The sequence below is a fragment of the Gavialis gangeticus genome, unplaced genomic scaffold (genome assembly GCF_001723915.1).
Source record: "Gavialis gangeticus isolate Ggan-Ray unplaced genomic scaffold, GavGan_comp1, whole genome shotgun sequence".
NCBI classification, from domain to species: Eukaryota; Metazoa; Chordata; order Crocodylia; family Gavialidae; genus Gavialis; species Gavialis gangeticus.
This window is the reverse complement of record NW_017729008.1, coordinates 13,512,410-13,531,327: the sequence shown is the minus strand read 5'-3', so window position 1 is coordinate 13,531,327 and position 18,918 is coordinate 13,512,410. Positions and strand designations below refer to the sequence as shown.

Genomic DNA, 18,918 nt, shown 5'->3' with positions numbered 1-18,918 from the left:
CATGTCTAAAAAAGAGATGTTGGTGCTGGAGTATTCAAGAGATAGTCGGCTGGAGGGATGATGATTACTGAATTTCTAATGGAACTCAATCAGAGATTGCAGGTTTTCAGTCCAAATGATAAAGATGTCATTGATATATCCTAAGTATAGCAAGGGTTTGCTGGTACAGTCCTTGAGGAATTCTTCTTCCAGGTGGCTTACTAAAAGGTTGGCAATACTGTGGAGCATTTTGGTGCCCATAGCTGTGCCCATGGTCTGGAGGAAGTGTTGGTTATTAAAAGTAAAATTGTTGTGTGTGAGGATGAAGTGTATAAGGTCAGTCATATCTTTGGGTCTGTACTCTGAGCTGTAATCTTATTCTTGTAGATATGTAAGGCAGGCTTGGATGCCATCCTGGTGTGGGATGTTGGTATATAAGGTGGTAACATCCATGGTGGCTAGGAGGATGTTGCTGGGAAGGTGGTTCATGTCTGTAAGTTTCCATAGAAAGTCTATAGCGTCTTGTACAAAACTTGTTCTTTGGGTGACGAGCAGTTTTAGGATTGATTTGATGAAACCTGATATTTCCTCAGTTAGGGTCCCATGGTTGGAAATGATAGGTCTGCCATGGTTCCCTTGTTTGTGGATTTTAGAGAGCCTATAAAAAGTCCCTTGGTTGGGTAGCGGGGGGATCGAGGTCTGTAGTTTTTTCTTGTAGTTCTGATGGAAGTGATTTGATGGTATTTTTGAGTTTCATGGTGAAAAGGGGAGTAGGATGTTCTTGTACTTCTTTATAGTAGGTGGTGTCAAAGACTTATCTGTTGGGTTCCTTTATGTAGTCTTCACAGTTTAGGACAGGGGTGGGCAAAATGTGTCCCAGGGGCGACATGCAGTCCCCCAGGCCATTCTACCTAGCCCACGGGGCCCTTAAAAAACTTAGAAAATTAATGTTTATCTGCCCTGGGCTGCCCATCATGCGGCCCTCGATGGCTTGCCAAAACTCAGTAATAAGCTCTCTGCCCAAAATAATTGCCCACCCATGGTTTAGGATGACTATGGCTCCTCCTTTATCTGCTGGTTTTATTACTATTTGCTGGTTAGACCTTCAAGTTTCTATGGCCTTTCTCTCTGGTAGAGAGAGGCTGTTATAGTGGCGCGTTTTGTTGATTATTTCATTGTTCATTCTTTCCCTGAAGCAGTCAATGTAGTGGTCAAGGTTAGAGTTTCGTCCAGTGCAAGGTGTCCAATCTGATGGGTTTTGGCATTTTTTGCGGTTGATCTTTTCCTCAATGTTGCCAGAGGATGAGTTGTTGTTGGAAGTGGATTCATTTGGTCATGGAAATATTCCTTGAGGGGAAGGTGTTGGAAGAATTCTTCTAGTTCTCCACGTTGAAGTATTTTATTAGGGTATTTTTCTGGACAGAAATGTAGGTCTTTAGAAAGGACAGATTTTTCAGTTTTGGTAAATGTGAACTTTGACTCATAGAGGACAACTGATTTATTTGTTTGGATTGTTTAATTTCTCTTGGTAGCTGCTTGCTTCATACCACAAGGATGCCAATAAATGCATTTCCCCTGTACCCTTCCTTCTTCCAGTCCTGCAGAAGCAAGTTTCTCAATAACTGATGTGCCAAGTCTCTAGCACACTTATAATTATAGCTGGGTTAAATGGCATCCTAGGTTCTTTCCCAAATCATGAGTCAATCACTTTCTACTTTCTCAGTTCCTTCACCACAAACTCTTCCTCTTGAGATTTCCATTGATTTCTGAATTTGGTTATCCAAGAAGTCTGTTTTCTCAGATGTTACCTGAACTTCTATGCCATATATCACAGCCTCCTATATAGACAGCACTTTACACTTCAACCAAGAAATCTTTTCTGTCCTCTTGAAGAAACAAAAGCACAGCAAACAGAAAAAGACCACAGCAGCTATTTCTTTCCCATCCATATCTACTAAATCATTTAGAGCCAGACCCAGAAAATGGAACCACTGTCCCTCCAAAACTTCCACATACTTGCTCTTTTCAATGGTTTGTTTAGATACTGCCATATACTAAGTCTCAATATGTCAGTCCACAACTGTTTAAATCAGTGGTTTCTACCTTTTGAGGCTGCAGGAACCCCTCCATAACTATTGTGAATTGTGTGGCCCCCATTTCAAAAACTAGTCTGCATACCTCCACAGACAGAGGCTGGATCAGGACAAACTGGAGGGAAGAGAAGCAGCCAGGCAGGGACAAGTGAGTGCTTACCATTTTGCATAGCACGGGGGCTGGGAAGTGAGTGAGGGAAAGAGAACCAGCACCCAGGCAGGGATGAGCCTGCATTTACCTCCTCAAAGCTGGGCAGGGAAAAGCAGCTGGGCAATCACAGAAATTAAGGGCTGGAAGGGACCCCAAAGATTATTGAGTCCAACCCCCTGCTCTAGGCAGGAATACTGCTGAGATCAAATGATCCCAGTGTTGCCAACCCAACTGTGCCAAAAATCATAAGACAAACTCTTAAACAAGTAAATAACGAGATGCTCTTTTTGAAGTATGTGTGTCTGGGAGGGTTATTTGTGAAGGTGTGGGAATTGGGGGTGTGTGTGAGGTTTAGAGCCTGGAGACGGAGAGTCCCTGCACAGTTTGGCAGGATGCGGGGTACTGTGGGTCAGGAGTGAGAAGCAGCAGCAGGGCTGGACAGGCTGTGGCTTGGGAGTGAGGGGCAGCCAGAGACATACACAGAGACACTGACAGACACAGCACCAGCTGGTAAGGGATGGGGGAAGAAGGATGGGGGTGGGGGGGAGAGCAAGGTGCCTGCAGTGAGGGAGGGAGTAGGGCAGGAGCAGGGGCAGGGATGAACAGGGCCCCAGGGAGGGACACGGCTCCCCACAGCAGCGCACACCCCCAGGGGGGGCATGGGGACATGTCCCCCCATGGGGCAGAGGTGGGCTGCCTGCTGAAGGCTGTGGCTCTGTACCCTGCTGCTGCTGCCCCAGGAGCTCAGCTGCACAACTCCAGTGTGTCTCTTGCTGCTGGACAGCCAGGAGGCAACAGCCAATGTGCCCCGTGTCCCCTGCCTGCCCAGCAGGCAGCAGTGGCATCATGCAGCTGAGCTCCTGGGGTAAGACAGCAAGGCACAGAGCCCCAGCCCACAGCGGGCAGCCTGCTTCTGCCCTGTTGGGGGCACATGCCCCCATGCCTCCCCTGGCAGCATGCGCTGCTGCAGGGAGCCACGCCCCTTCCCTCACCCCAACCCCAATGCCTCTGGATGACCTGCCCTGGCCCCAAGGCCTTGTTCACCTCTGCCTCTGCTCCTGCCCCACTCCCTCCCTCACCATGAGGGCCTCAATCTCCTCCACGCCCCTTTCCCTCTACTTACCAGCTGGAAAAATCCGGAGAGCTGAGCGTAGGATCTGGAGATCATGAGTCAGAGTTATTTTGAAATCATGAGTCTTGCAACGGTTTCACGACCGGTGGCATTATTGTGATCCCAGCAAGGTGTCTGTCTCCGCTTATGATGAGCCTAAGCCTATCTCCTCACTCCCTGTGGCACCCTTCAAACTATCTCATGGCATCCCAGTTGCATATCACTGGCTTAAATACTCAAATAATTCAAACAGGTGGTCTATTCATAGATCAGATTCAAGGCAGGACATGCTCAAAAGAGGGTGGTACTGACCAAAGAGGAGAGGCCAAGCTGTATTCTCAGTTACAGCATTCTCAGAGCAGCCTCTGCCAGAGGGATCCTTTGGTACTGTGACTAAAACAAAAGGTACCGTTTCCTGATCCTTGGGAAGGGCAACAGAGAAAACACTGCCCACTACCCCCTGGAATGACTCTCCCTTGACGAATGTTCCTATACAAGGTATAATTTGGACCAAACATTCAGTGAGTATATCAAATGATTGTCTTTTGCTCTTAGGTTATTATTAATGCAGGGGGAGGAAATTGTGATGAGCAAATCCTTGTTTCCCTTGGACAACTCACAGATTCTTCATCAAATATTAAATCAAAAGGTAGAATTGCCTTTATTTTTCTCTCTGTCGGGTAAAACTTCAAAGTCACCATAACATTTTCTTCAACAAAGATTGACACATTTCCTAGACAAAAATGTGATATAAAAACAGTCTCTGCCTCTGCATCCACAAACAGTCTTCTTCTGCATCTGGTTCCAATATCACTGAATCAAGTTTGGTGACCTAAAATAAACCTGCAATAATTATTTCACGTCAGTAACATTTTGCTGTAGATACAAAATTTTACTGCACTGGACTTTTTCTAAATGTGTGAACCCAACACACATTTTCATGTTTGTTGAAGTATATTGAGAGGACAACATCAGTCATCTCTCCAAATCAATGAGTCACAACACTGGGCTAACCAATACACCTGTATACAAAAAGTAGGGTCACCTACCCTTCCCTCGTCCCTAATGCATGCACACCTCTCAGCACATGTGTGTCTATGAGAAGTAAGAGCTATGCAGACTTGTTTTTAGACTTTTGCCTAGTACTTGTTTGCTGTAGTATTTCAGTAACTTAAAAATATAAAGATACTTTTAAAGATTTAAGACTCCTTTCTGTCTACAATCTGGAAAGGATCCATTTCCTTTTCTTTTCCCTTCCTGCACAAAGCCAAACATTTTATCCTCTCTCTCTCACCTTTGCCACATAGAGCAAACAAAGCCTACGATCTACACTGAAAGCTGTGGGTTAAATATTTCAGCATCATAGCATGTGTAAAGTACCTTTAGTTCTTGACAAAGATAAATCTTTCTTACATTAATTAAAAAATAGAGGCTCATCTATTCCTATTATAATGACACAAATCTCTAATAGTGTGCTTATGTAGTCTCAAAATATTTTGTTTACAGACTCAAAGATTATACATAGAAATCCAAACTGAATTCTACAATCACTGCTCAGGCTGAATGCAACTTTTAAAATTCCCTACAGTACTATTACTCTTGCATGTGGTTAAACATGGACATTCACACCTACTGGATTATTTAAACTAATGGTTCTTTCAAATCTTTTGACGCTCTCCAGTGTTAATATAGTCTCCAGCTGCCAAACACAGAAACACTTAAAACTCAGGCTTTGTTTTAGAATGATCAGGGGATGAAATGGAAACAAGATCCAATCTCATATGACATCTGGGATACAATATTCTTCCTGGTAAAGACTGGCATTCATTAGCAGCAAAGCAGAAACAGAGGATTCACAATCACATCTGACATCATGTTTGTCTCTTAGGTAAGGATACTTTCAAAAGTATTAAGAAACTTTCATAATTATACAGGCAGAAGTTTTATTTCTGAATTCAAGGTTAGTAAATAAAACCACTAAACTGCACCAGTTGCCAAAAGAAATTCATAAACTTCCACCGTTAAAATTAAACTTTGCAACATTTTACTTTCAATAAATAGTTAAGAGTTTCTCTTTCCTCTTTTCCCTTCATCTCCTCCACTTTCTCCACTTCTCATTGGAGTGCATTTCCTCTTTAAATATTTCCAACCCCTACTTTTCAGTCTTTCCCACACTTTCATATGAGGCCACCCTACAATCCCACATATTTATTTGCATGTCTTCTCCAATGGTCCCACATCACAGAGACCACTGTTGATGCACATCCAAGATACTGTAATAGACACATGGCGATGCTGTCATAATAACCCATGGAGACTTGTCAAGGTAAGCACTACTAGTGTTTGATGTCTCAGGACAGCATAGGACATGGCAAAGTTTAAAGGCAAGCTAGACATGCTGTGACTTAACAACAGGTGCCATTACCTGCTAGTGTTGTCAACCATCCTTCTGAGTTAATTCATCTCTTCCTATGCCATAACATCTTTTTCCTAGTCCTTTTCTAATCCATTTCTGTTGCCATTTCCTCAGTAAAGTCTTCTCCATGAACACAAGTAAATAAGTTGCATGATTTCTGAAGTCCCAGTTTTCAGTCTGTACTTCTACAGCATAGTGAGCATCTGGCTCCACAACTAAAATTTAGGTGTTCTTGTAGTAATAATAATAGTTTCTATTAATAATAATGAAGCAGTAACAACCAGAGTTGGAAAGTCAGGCACCTCACTGAGAGGCAACTGTGCCACAGTTATCCAGACAAGCCAGGAACAAGAGGAGGGAAGAGAAGTGGGGAGGGGAAGGAAAGAACATTCTGTCGCGCAGTTCTACAAATGGGACATCAACAGTTACTTTACGAGACAGACCATATAGAGATTTAGTAACAATGTGGATTATTAGATCCTGTTTTAAAATTTGACTAGCAGTACCTCTGATAAGGTCTTAATATTTGGGTTTAAAACCCGATTGTATACACTGGGTTATAGGAAATAATAAACGTTTTAGAGCTCCTGTAAGAACTCAAAGTTAATCCTGCTGAAAACAGACATCATAACTTCTCACTAATGAGAGTAATGGTTTAGTAATTCACTAGATCTGGCAAATTTGGAAATATACTTATGGCTGTTTAGAGGACACTAGACATGAAGAAAATCTCCCCTCACAGTTCCACCTATATTCATTTCCTACAATTGCAAGAAGAAAACTAATTTCTGGACATCGCAGCCTGGTTACACATGGCTTTGAAAAATATGTTTAATGGGTATCGCATGTGATATTTCACAAAACACCAGTTAACATTTAGGATGCTTTGGAATTATGAATCCAAAGTCAGTTATTTGAAACTCAGTAGCTAAAAAGACTGAACACTAGCATGGACTATTTCAAAATAACTTATATTTGTATTATCTCTTATCTATTTAGTCTTAATCAGTTTCTCATTTGACTGAGGATTAATGAAGGGACGGTATAAAAATAGTTGGAAAAGGAGAAAAACATGTCTAAGGTTAAATAAAGTACATTTAGGTCCTATTACCCTAATAAATTAATTAATTCTAGGTCAAGACTATTGCTTATTGCAAAATCAGTGACAACAGTATTGTCAAATCGGTAAAGTTTGGCTGCGTAATTTAAGACACCTGGGGTGCACCTCCACAAGTAGGAACATGCATTTTCCTGGAACAACTAGGAACGGTGCATATTTGTGCCATTGCTAGTTGTCCCCAGGAACGCCCCTGCATGCGCGCTCTGGCATATGGCAAGTTGCCCTGTATGGGGTAGAGGAGACTGGGGCCAGTACCTTGGATACCTTCAGCAGCCTTATGTGGGGGCTAGCGGCCTCCCAGGGCTCCAGCAGCAGTGGATCTGGGTGTGCCGAACCTGGCTGGCAGCTGGAGTATGGCTCTGGCCGGCCAGCCTCTGGTTTTTGCTGGCACACACTCCTGCCATGTGTACCACCTTGCTTTTTTCTGGCGCATGTTTTTTTGACATTTGGATATCCTGGCATCAAAAGACCCCACCGCACTGCAAATTACCAGTGTCATGAATGCCTGCAAGTGTGGCACGTGAGGTTTGTGGCCTCACATATGGGTCTGCAGTGCTGCAAACCATACGTGCACGCTTGTCTGGACATGCTCCTGGTGTCTATAGTAGTATTTAAGATCTAAACTTTGCTATAGTGAGTCATTTAGTTATACAAATACTGAACTGGGTTCTATAAAGCAAGCTGCTATTCACTTTTCCTGAAATACTGTACTTTCTTGCTCCAATTACCATATAACATAAAATTGAAAGTAAAAAAACAAAAATCAATAACAAAGCAGTCAAACCTAATAGAGTTTCTGTACAAAAATAGGAAGATTGGCTTAAAAGCTAGGCAAGTAAAATATTTCAGAGGTAGCTGGATTAAAAGTGCGTGTTGTAGTCTGTTGTCCAAAGATTTTACTCTCAGAATATGGGTGCTTCACAACAGATGTTCTGAGCACCTGCTCCATGAGCTTTCCAGGTATCAAGGTCAAGCTGATTGATCTGTAATTCCCTGGATCCTCTTTCTTTCCTTTCTTAAAAGATGGGCCATATGTTTGCCCTTTTCTAGTCAGCCAGGACCTCACCTGACACCCACAAGTTCTGAACGAGGAAAGCCAATGGCTCTGAAATTACTGTATCCAATTCCTTCATACCCTTGGGTGCATCCCATCTGGCCCTACTAACGTGAAAGCTTCTCTAAATAATCCCCAACCTGTTCTTCCATTCCTCTAGACTGTGTGCAAACTTTCATAAGTAAGAGCTCACTTCATCTGATGAAGTGAGCTATTACTCACAAAAGCTTATGCATCCCCAATCCAGTTAATCTATAAAGCACATCTCTACCCTGCCTTCTGCCTGACTTCAGACTAACATGGCTAACTACCTCATTCTGCTCAAAGATTTGTTAGTGACACACGTCTTTCTTGAATTAGCTACCCTCTGGATCAAGCAAGCTTAAAACCAGATCTGCAACTATGTATTTTAAGAAGTTTCTCCTGCAATAAATAACAGCTACAAATTAAATGCGATGCTGAATGTGAAAAAAAAATGGAAAACTAAAATACAGAATTTCCCGTGTTTATGAAAGCTATTCAAGCACATTTATTGCATTTCTTTTCGTTCTCTAAAAACTGACCGTCAAGAATTTAGTAATACCTCAATCCAAAGTCATAGCAAATATTAAATTTTAACTGAAATTTTTGTTCGGCATTTTATATTTTCAGAATAATACTATTTAACTTGAATGAAAATATCACAGTATTCAAGCTATCAGCAATCACTATATAATAGGTCTACTGAGCGTTTTAGTCAAAGATTACTTACACTACTTTGAATACTAAATTAATAGTGTGCACTGTGAAAGCAATAGTTATGTTTAATTATAATTTTTAAATAGTTTTATATGGGAAACTGAGACAATTAGTACAAATTACCAACTAGGTATAAAATCTCACTGCTAAAATAATATTATTTTACATACATATATAGATAGTGCAATGTGAAGCTAAACTTAGTACACATCATCTTATTTTATATATTTTTTTAAAGATACCAAGTAAGAACAAAAAACCTGAACTGTGTGGGCACATGCACACATGTGTACACAAAAATAATTAGAGATGTTAGCCCTTTCAATGATTAAATCTGCAACAAAATAAATTAGATCTTAATTATTCATTTGTTGTTTGAATCCTGCCAGATAATGCTTAGTGACTTGACAAACAAAGAACTTTTCATCTCCACTCCAAAAAGATTCTGCAAAATAATTTGGTATTCTTTCAAATAAATAGGATCCGCTGGCTGAGAACTCAAAACCTAATCTGCAGGCAATACTAAGAATTTAGTGATATGGCATCTGCCTCCAGATGTCTAGTAGTATCCCTCCTATGATATTCAGTTCCTCAGCCCAAATGATTTTCAGACAATAGGTTTTAGGGGTGAATTCTGCAAAGCTGCAGTTTTAAGATACCCCATTCTGAAGTTAATTTAAATGTTAGTCATGTATGAGTACGTGGAACAAAAAAATACTTAGGTCAGACAGGTGAACTTCAGATAAAGGACTTTCAGGAGTTTCTTTATCTATGATTCCATCTGCAACAGTGATAAGGAGAGGTCTGTACCACTGCACCAATTGAATCTCATCATGATCCAAAGATCCAAAGACTCCAGCATGTTATTAGCCATGGTTTCTGAACAGCCAGCTTCCATGAGGTATATTTAACATAAAGACATTTAGTTAAAAAAACAAAAACAAAAAGGCAATAACAAGAGCTAAGGAAAACAAACAAAAACACATCAATGAGTTTTTTATTTGTGCACAGGCAGGTTTTTTTGGCAGGTAATAAAAACAATGAGAGTACTCTTGCTTGGGTAAATCTGTCTTTTTATTTTATCAACCCAGTAACAGCAGGTGCCTTGAGTTTTTGCTAACTTTGCATATCTTTGAAGAGTTCGAGTTTCATAGTTGTCTGTTCCCAATAAAGCACCTGATCTTTTCATGGAATTTGCATAATAATTTTATTCTCCTCCATGCTGAATCAAAACTGGAAGTTATCATAAAACTAGGAAGAACATCAAAAATTCTCTTTGGGGCTGGGTAAGAGAAATATATTGAAAAACCAAAAAGCACTTTTCATAGGACTAACAGTCAAGGCTGCATAAGTACTATAACTACAGGGAACTTCATTCTTTGGAACACAATACATTTGCTATGGTAAGTTTGCTTCCAAGTGCCTGGGCTAGTCATATCGTTGCTGGTATAAGTTTCTCTGAGTCTTGGAGTTGTGCAGACTGCATTATTATTGCAGAGTTGCTCAGAAGCACCAGTGCTGTGCTCCTGGTTTAGTATTGGGATGCTTGTACACAGTGTAACTGTATACGGTTTTGTTTTATTTTAACGGTCAAGATGCCTGTGAGCAATGTAAGGGAAAAAATATCACTAAGAATTACACAGACTTGGCAATATAAATTTAATGAAGGGAAAAAACAGCAGTTAAATTTTTTGGCAATGTCTCTAACTTTACTTCATGATCTCTTGTTTTGTGCAGGGCACTTCCCCTTACAAATGGACCAGAGCAGCACTCGGCATTACAACAAAGCAGCTGCCTGCTTAAACGTTCTTTCCATTTATAGATGCATCCTTGGGTCTGATCCACCGCTGTCCAACACAAACATTACCCCGATGATTTAAGACAGTGGCTCTCAACCTTTTTTGGACCAGGACCCATCTGTAAAGATCGATGGCCAATCCTGCCCCAGTGCCCCTCACTCCTGACCTGCTGTTCCCTGCACCCAGGCTCCATCCCCGCAGTGTATGACGCAGGGGATGGGGGGAGGGGGCAAGAATTGAGGGAGGGTGGCCCCCAAGTAGCCTCTTGCAACCTGGAACTCTGCCAGCCTGCAAGGGAAAAGCTGCGGTTTCCCACATTTTTCTCTTTTAAAGGAGAATCCAATTTTAAAAGTTTGTTGATCCATTTTTGAAGTTTGTTCATAACCTTTTCATATAGTCTTGCGACCTACTTTTGGGATGCAACCCATGGGTTGTGAAACGCTGATTTAAGAGACTCCTGAAGGGGATCATGCCTAGGCACTCCACATCAGATTTTATTCTGGTTACTCGGGTTAGACATTAGCTGAAACCATAAAGCAGGAGATTTAGTTTTCCTTCAACAAATTTTTTACAATTAATTATGACACAAATGTCCAATCTCTCTTTGAATTTAGCTAAGTTCTGGGCTTCAATTACTTCCTATGGCAATGTTTTCCACAGTTTTATCCCAGAGATAGTGAAAAATATTTCCTTTTATTGGTTTTGAATTGCTACCTTTTAATTTAACTTTCTGTCCCTTATTCATATGTTAGTAGGCAGGAAACAAAAAAATCCCCAGGCTGCTTTCCCTATACCATTTGATATATTATCCACACTTATCTTGCCCTGCCTTCATCTCCTTTCTAAAGGTAAACTATCCCAATATTATAATTGTTTACAGATAAGTATTTCCATGCCTGGTTACCCTCCCACTTCTGTTGCCCTCTTTGCCTCTGTTTCTCATTGCTTTCTCATCTATTCTGAAAGGACCCGGTGACAGAACGTGACATTATTTTGCAAAACATTTCTATAATCATCATGTGTGGCTGCCTTGTTTGGATGCTTGTCTAGACCACGAAAGAAAGGATTAAATATCATTCTGGAATAGGGAGGGCCAGACAAATTCCTACATGCAGATTGGGGCTGTCCAGCTGGCAGCCTGCATGCCACCTCTGAGCTCCTGGTCCAGGTGCTGCTCTCCCATCTCTCTTCTGCTAGCACTTCTGCTGCTACTTCCCTCCTCTGGCTTTTGCTTCCTACCTCCACCCCTGGAGGTGAGGCAATGCAGCCCACAGAGCCAAGGGAGCCCACAGTGGAGAAACTCAAAGGAATCCAGGCACCTTGCACAGCAAACTGGGTGGTGCAGTGCAGCACAGAGCCATCCACCATGTGGTGGAGCAAGTGAAGGAGGTGCACAGAGCAAGGGTGCCAGCACAACGTGCAGCCTGCAGTCCCCAGCCATTCAGAAGTTAGACAACCCTGACAAAGATGTCTCAGCTGTCAGAGGGGATGCCACTGGGAATTCAGAAAAAAAAATTACCTACAGAAGGAACATCTGGGCACACACAGGAATGGGAAATTACTTTGCAAGGGCAGTTTGAAAAGGAGATTTTAAAAGGGGGACACAGCTTGGACCCCAACAACAGAAACAATGGGGAACCCAAAAGACACAGTTGCTTAGGCCTGTCCTTCTTGCTTGCATGCACTCTGCTTAGGTTTGACTTAAACCAGTGGGTCCCAAACTTTGGGTCATAACCCCTAATGGGGTCACAACATCAGCAGATGGGGTCGTGATAAACTTGCCCCCTGAGATTTCTGTTGTTGGGGTCCAAGCTATGTCCCTCTTTTTAAATCTCTTTTTCAAACTGTCCTTGCAAAGTAATTTCCCATTCCTGTGTGCGCCCAGATGTTCCTTCTGTACGTAAATTCGGCAGGGTGCAGAGATGCAGCCAGGCTGCACCAGCTCCAGGCAGCAGCCATCTCTGAGGCCCAGTGGGTGGAACCAATTGTGGGAAGGAGTGCACACCACTGTGGCTTCCTACGTGAGGTATAGCAGCAGCAGTGGCACAGAGTTGTGCCCATGCTGCTTCTGGGTGAGCAGGGGAGCGCCTCAGCTTGGCAGCCATGGCAACGCATGGCCCACTAAGCCACGAAGCCCCCGGGGGGAGGGCAGCAGGGTGGAGAGCCCAAAGCCTGCAGCAGGCAACCTGCATCCTCTCCCACCCATAGGCTCCACTCCGGCAGTGCTGCCCACAAAGGAGGGGATGGACTTGGGGGGGGGGGGGTTGAACTGGGCTCTGCACTCTGGTCCAGCCACAGCAGCTACTCCCTCCTGCAGGTGGCACCCAGGGCCTGGACACTTCTGGGGGGTGGAGGGGCAGGGGGCTGCAGGTGGTGAGGGGCACCTAGGGCTGTGGGGGGCTGTGGGTTGGGAGTGAGAGGCCATGCTAAGGAAATGGGGTCATAAATGGGGTCACACTGAGGAAAAGTTTGGGAAGCACTGACTTAACCTTATACATACAGTCAGATAAACTAGCAGTATACAGATGTTCAGGCTTTCCCTCCCACAGTAAAAATGGCCTCTCCAGGAAAAAAACAGTCCTGGCTGTTCCCGAGTTAAATTATTTCAGGGAGAGCAAAGGTCTGTATATGCTGTAGCTTCTCTCAGAAGTAAACAGTCTTCAGCATCCCTCCACCCTCTCCCAGGAGACAATGTGTTGCTCACTGGACTATGTTACTCCAGCAAGGAGCAGAAGATGCCTCCTTAACAATCCCCACATTGTGCTGCAAGGAAACACAGGTTGACCATGGGCAGTCCAGGTCAGCCAATCAGGGCTAACCTATCCACTCCTGCCACCTTTCACCAGGAAGACTAAGCAAGTCAGCAAAGCACACTAAGATGTGTGCACAGGGTTCCTCCCCTCAGACGCACAATGTCAGCACTGCAACCTCTCCACCCTTCAGGGCCTCAGCATTTCAATGTCTGTACACACAACTCTAGGTACATTTCTCTACCAGGAGAATAAACCTGCAAGAATTCTCCCAGATACGTGAAGGTATGTATACAGCCTTAGCTATTCTGATTCAAAGACTCTGCCTCTTGCCTTTTAGCTACCCACTAAATCCTGTCTTGTTTTAGAAAGCCTGCCTGACTTGATACAATTCACTTCTGGTTGCACTCCTACCCTTAAACGGTGAAGTCTTCATCCTGAGCTGAGCTAGCTGTAGTTTACTGGGACACAGGGTACCCCAGAGATAAAAAAGGGCTACTGTAACATAAAGTCTGGGTGTCTCAGAGTCCAAGATGCAAGGGCTTGCCATCACTAGAACCCACACCTGGGCTGTCTTCCAGAGGCACTCAGAGAGACAGCATAAGGGTCAGGGGGCTTAAGCAGGAGCCCCCATGACAAGACCTCACTATCAATTTCTATAAAAACATTAGAGCCTTCTCCCATTCCTTGTGTATCCTAACATCTTGTTTCCACATTGAGCAAAGATCTTCAATGACTGCCTGCAATGATGTCAAAGTCCTTTTTTCAAGTTAAAATTGATTTATGATTCTAAGTGATGCAATTTTTTTTCTCTCCAACACAAAAACACTGTACATTTATCATCAGCACTAAACTTGATTTACTATCATGCAGCCAATTCACCCAGTTTTCTCTGAAGTTCCTCAAGTCCTCTTTGGTTATGATTAGCTTAAATAACTGTCACTTGCGGTTCTTCTAACTTACTACTCACTCCCATCCCCAATTACTAAACAGCATAAGAACTAGCACAGAGACTTGAGGTCCCCTGCTGTTAATCCCTGCTATGGTGAAAATTTACCAATTCTTTCCATCATGTGCCTTCTGCCTCTTAGCTAGTTTTTTGATGTACAACATTTTGCCTCTTACTGGGCATGTCTATATGAGGTGTTTACTGTGCAGTAGCATAATAGCACTGTGAAGTAGCATGCCCGTCAAAAACCATGCTAATACACTACTCAGCAGTGTTATTAGGCTACTGCGCAGTAAGCATCACAAAAAAAACCATGCGTCAGGCATTTAGTTAGTACTTCATTTAACAAATACTAAACTAAATGTGCAGTAACTACTGCACATAAATGAACATGTAGACACACCCACTCAATGATTATTCAGCATCCTCCTGTACAAAACCTTATTATAGGCCTTTGGGAAGTCTAAATAATAAACCCAAGTCCAGGGAAAGAGCAAACCATATACTGGACAAAGCAGTCTCTGCTTTACCTTTGAAAGGATTCACCAGGTGTTTTCCTACCTCGTCTTCCATACTGCCTGAAAAACACCTATAAAGCATAGTCATAGTCATAACTATGCCCCACTCCTCTTCCTTAAGGAGGAGAACATGGCAATCAGAACTACCCTGAAGCAATGTGTGTGTGCAAGAAGCCAAAAAAGGATATTTTCATAGACCAGTAGAATTCTAGCTGCCGTGACAGTTTATTTAAATGTTTAATACGTACATAGTGCCATACAGACAAATATATTCATTATTTGTTTTATACTAATTTTTCTCACTGTTACACAACACTGAGCCCAACAATTTAAGATGACAGAAAAAATTAGAATTGATACAGGACTTGAGAAACGAATCATATGTTTGAAACAACAAGAGATATAAATCCCTATGGTTGAGGGCATAAGTTAACAATTAATTAATTGATTGGATAAAATACCCTGTCCACAGGCACATTGTTCCATAGCTGTCCAGTTCAGGAGTTTTAAGACCCTTTATCTGATTGGTTAATGGCCACAGTCAAAGACAGGAATTTTTATACTCACTTACAAAATAACAGGGAATTTATTATATTTTTTTGTATCTAGAGAACTGCTCTGGTGGTTGAGGGAAAATGACATCCTATATATGCATTATACTAGTTCAGTTTGTAAGATCTGTTTCTATCTGACTGCTTTTTCAACTTGTTATTGAACATCTGTATTAAAATAGCACCAAAAAGCTACAGTCAGGGTACCCTTGGTCTAAAACATGAGCACACCATGGGTTTTTTTGGTTTTTTAAAGATAGCTGCACACTTTAATAAGATTCACATAATTTAAATGTCACCTAGGAATTGCCATAAGAGAGCTCACCAGCTTTGTTTATTTAGTTTAAGGAACCCAAGGAAATAAAAAATAAAACTACATCGGTTTCTTAAACAGGAGCATTATTAAATGTTTCCTCTAAAAAAAAGTTAGAGATTGTTTTAACTACAGAAGCTGCATAGATAATGCTATATGCCAAATTTGGAGATTAAAAGTCAGATACAAACGTTTTAAAAAAAACGAACTTCAAACTTATTTACATGCAAATGTCAATACAGTTTTAAGTATGGTATCAATACAAAAGCCTCCATCATAAAACCATAGCTCTTAATACAATGCTCAGCTTCAAAGCATTACAGAAAACTAAAATTTTAAAAATACCTCTTCAAAGAGAAAATACCCTGTAAATTATAAAACCCAATGGTATCTATGTCTTCTGACAAAACATTTTAAACTTGCTTTTCTTTCTACGTCCTTCCCACCACCATCTCATGTACAGTATTTTTCTTTAAATCACAACCAGCTAAAAATTTCCATGAAAGATAAGTTTGATCACAAATTCAAAGTAAAGGTGTTAATGGTATGGCAGAAAAAAAAACCTTGATACAAACCAAAAAACCTGTCAGAAGCTTGGATTCATCCTGCTAAAGTGCAGGTAGAAGTAACAGGATAGTGAAAATCGGCAACAAAACAGCAGCATACACACCAGCCCCTTAAAGGGGTTACATTCTCAAACTGCCTGCTGATGCCCTCTCTGATGCTCTGTGTTGAGGGCTAGTCTTTCATGCCCCTTCCAGCCCCACTCATCCTTGCCACCAAATTAGTCATTCTCTGTTGGCACTGGCCATGGTGGTATTTGGTAAGCAATGGCTGCACCAGAGGGGTAGGGGTAACCAGACCCCGACACACAGCTGGGAGCAGGGATGGCTGGACCACTGAGGAGGGGACAAGCAGGTTACAAGGGTGGCCAGGTCACAAGTGCTGGCCCATCATTCTAAAAAGGTTGCTGACCCCTGTTCTAGGGCATAGGAAATGTACTGCACTGTAATAAATGTTAAACATTTACAGTGAAATCCTGAAACCTCTCTCAAATAGAGCCAGGATTTGGGCTGAGTAAAGGATGAGACTCATAGCACTTAATCAGCACACACAAACCAAGTTTCTACATTTAAATTCTTAACAGACTTTCATAAGCACTGGTGGTAGATTGTAATTCTACAATAAAAAGCTTGAAAACTGCAACACCTCCATGAATGCAGATGGAGATTCGTTTAAATTAGTAAACAAAAAAGGTGAGCAATACACCCCAAGCACGTCAAAGACAGAGAGCTCAAAACTGGTCAGATCCTCACTGGTATAAACCACCTCAGACATAACCAGTTTTGAAAACTAAGTAAGAGTCCATTCATGCATTAGCATTAGTACCAATAATAGTTGAATTTGACCCTAATTGCTTGAAAAAGTTATATTATTAAAACGCTGAGGGGGGGGAGGAGGTTAGTGGGGAAAGGAAAGGTACACTGGAAAGATAATACCTTCCTTGCTTTAACTTGGAACATTAGGGATGATGTTTGTGCACTTTTGTCCAACTGATCTACTAATAAATCAACACACTTTTCATTTGCATCATAGCTTCTGTTAATTATGAAAGGACTAAATCTTGATCTAATAATCTTTTGATTACATAGTATGAAAAGATCAGCAGTGACATATATGTACAATAAACCTTAGGATCATTCTGAACGTTTGACAGTTCAGTTTTCCCACATTCTATTTTTAGAAGCTGAAATTTGAATACCATTAAATCAGAGCAGAAATAACAGCTGGTAAGATTTTATATACAATAGTTAAACCAGAGCTCTGGAGGACTTAGGATGCAGTGTAGACATGCCTGGTCTAGCTTGTTTAGAAGTCATCCTTCTATTGGGTGTACAGTAAATAATATATTGAGCTATATACATTCTGGTTCTTTTAAAAAAACAACAAACAAACAAAAAACAGACTTTTGTCCTTTTCCATAGCCATGCATTGATATCTTACACTGTCCGCTGCAATGCACAGATACTTGTGAATGATAAGAAACAAGGTAAATTAGCTTAGGCTGAACTCCATGCTACTGCATCTAGACCAGGGTGGGCAAAATACAGCCAGAGGGCCAGATCCAGCCCACCAAGAGATTTTATCCCTTGGTCCTGCCCAACCCAGGTGCAGAAGCAGCCCAGGCCATGGTGTGTGCAAATGGTCCCACCACCCTGCTGGGATAATGCAGCAGCTGGACTCAGCTTCCTGGCAACAGCAGCTCCTTCTGCTGGTATTGCTGCTGCAACTGAACCTGGCTGACCCTGCTGCCCAGGCAACTTGGCCCATCCACCCCACACCCATGGGGGCAGGCAAATGGAGTGGGCAGGCGGGTGAGGACTCCATGAAGGCCAGCCCAGGACCCCCATGGGCAAGGCACGGTCATCCAGACAAATGGGATGGAGTCATGGGCAAGGAGTGCTATCTGGGAACAGGAAAGGCAGGTGGGGTTGGGATCACCGGTCAGTGACAGAGAGGGCTATGCTGGGAGCAGATTGTGGCTCTGTCCCAGGCACCTGCCCCACACCATCACCGCCCTATGATCCCAGCCCCACCCTGGGCTCATCAGTTCATCAAAACTCCCTAAGTGGCCCTCCAGCCCAAATAATTGCCCAGCCCTGATCTAAACTATTTCTCATATTCAAGCTAGCTCAATGCTTCAGTGTAAACCCAATGGAATGATGGCTTCCAAGGAATGAACATGACTATTAAATAATCAACCTCCTCTCTCTGAAGGTTTCATATAAACAGAGGTTTGATAAGATATCAACTACCCTAAACAAAGCCTTCTCCACCAGTTAATAGTACTACCACAAAATTTGTATGTAATTTAACTGGAAGTGGGCATTTAGTCGCGTGAAAAAAATAAAACAGGTAGGGGACTGATAACTTGTCCATTTGGTCTCTTCATTCAGATCACAAAAAGTAAACAGTGATGCTTCAAAGAGAAAAACAAAAACCTGAAACTGTGTTTCACATGAACACAAAACCAAAGTACAGTACTACTAAAATAGGTAGAAGGACTCACCAAGTTCATTGAGACTCTGTGCAGCTTTTGTTATCTCTCTGCTTCCTCCTTGCAGCTGTCCTTGAAGTCTCTTACTGAGATACAAGATGCGTATTATTCTCCGTAGCAAGTCACAAGCAGCCTGGATGCAAGACATGGCATTATGGACATAGTCATTTCAGTGTTCAAACTGATGTTTTAGGTACCAAACTTGGAACCACTTAGGCATACTAAGTGTAGTTAAGTCAGGACACAAATACATGAGCAAACATTTGGAATCTGACCTAGCAACTGATACACACAGACACATTAGCTACATTTTTGTAA

The 18,918-nt window shown here is 42.1% G+C and overlaps 1 protein-coding gene across 1 annotated transcript in view; it reads right to left on the bottom strand.

Moving 5' to 3' along the window:
* The window catches only part of COG5 (component of oligomeric golgi complex 5), a 442,290-nt gene that overhangs the window by 387,952 nt on the left and 35,420 nt on the right, over nucleotides 1-18,918 (bottom strand). The window contains exon 6 of the mRNA XM_019509410.1: nucleotides 18,613-18,733. Coding sequence (XP_019364955.1) covers nucleotides 18,613-18,733 — 121 coding nt within the window. The remainder of the gene's footprint in view (nucleotides 1-18,612; nucleotides 18,734-18,918) is intronic.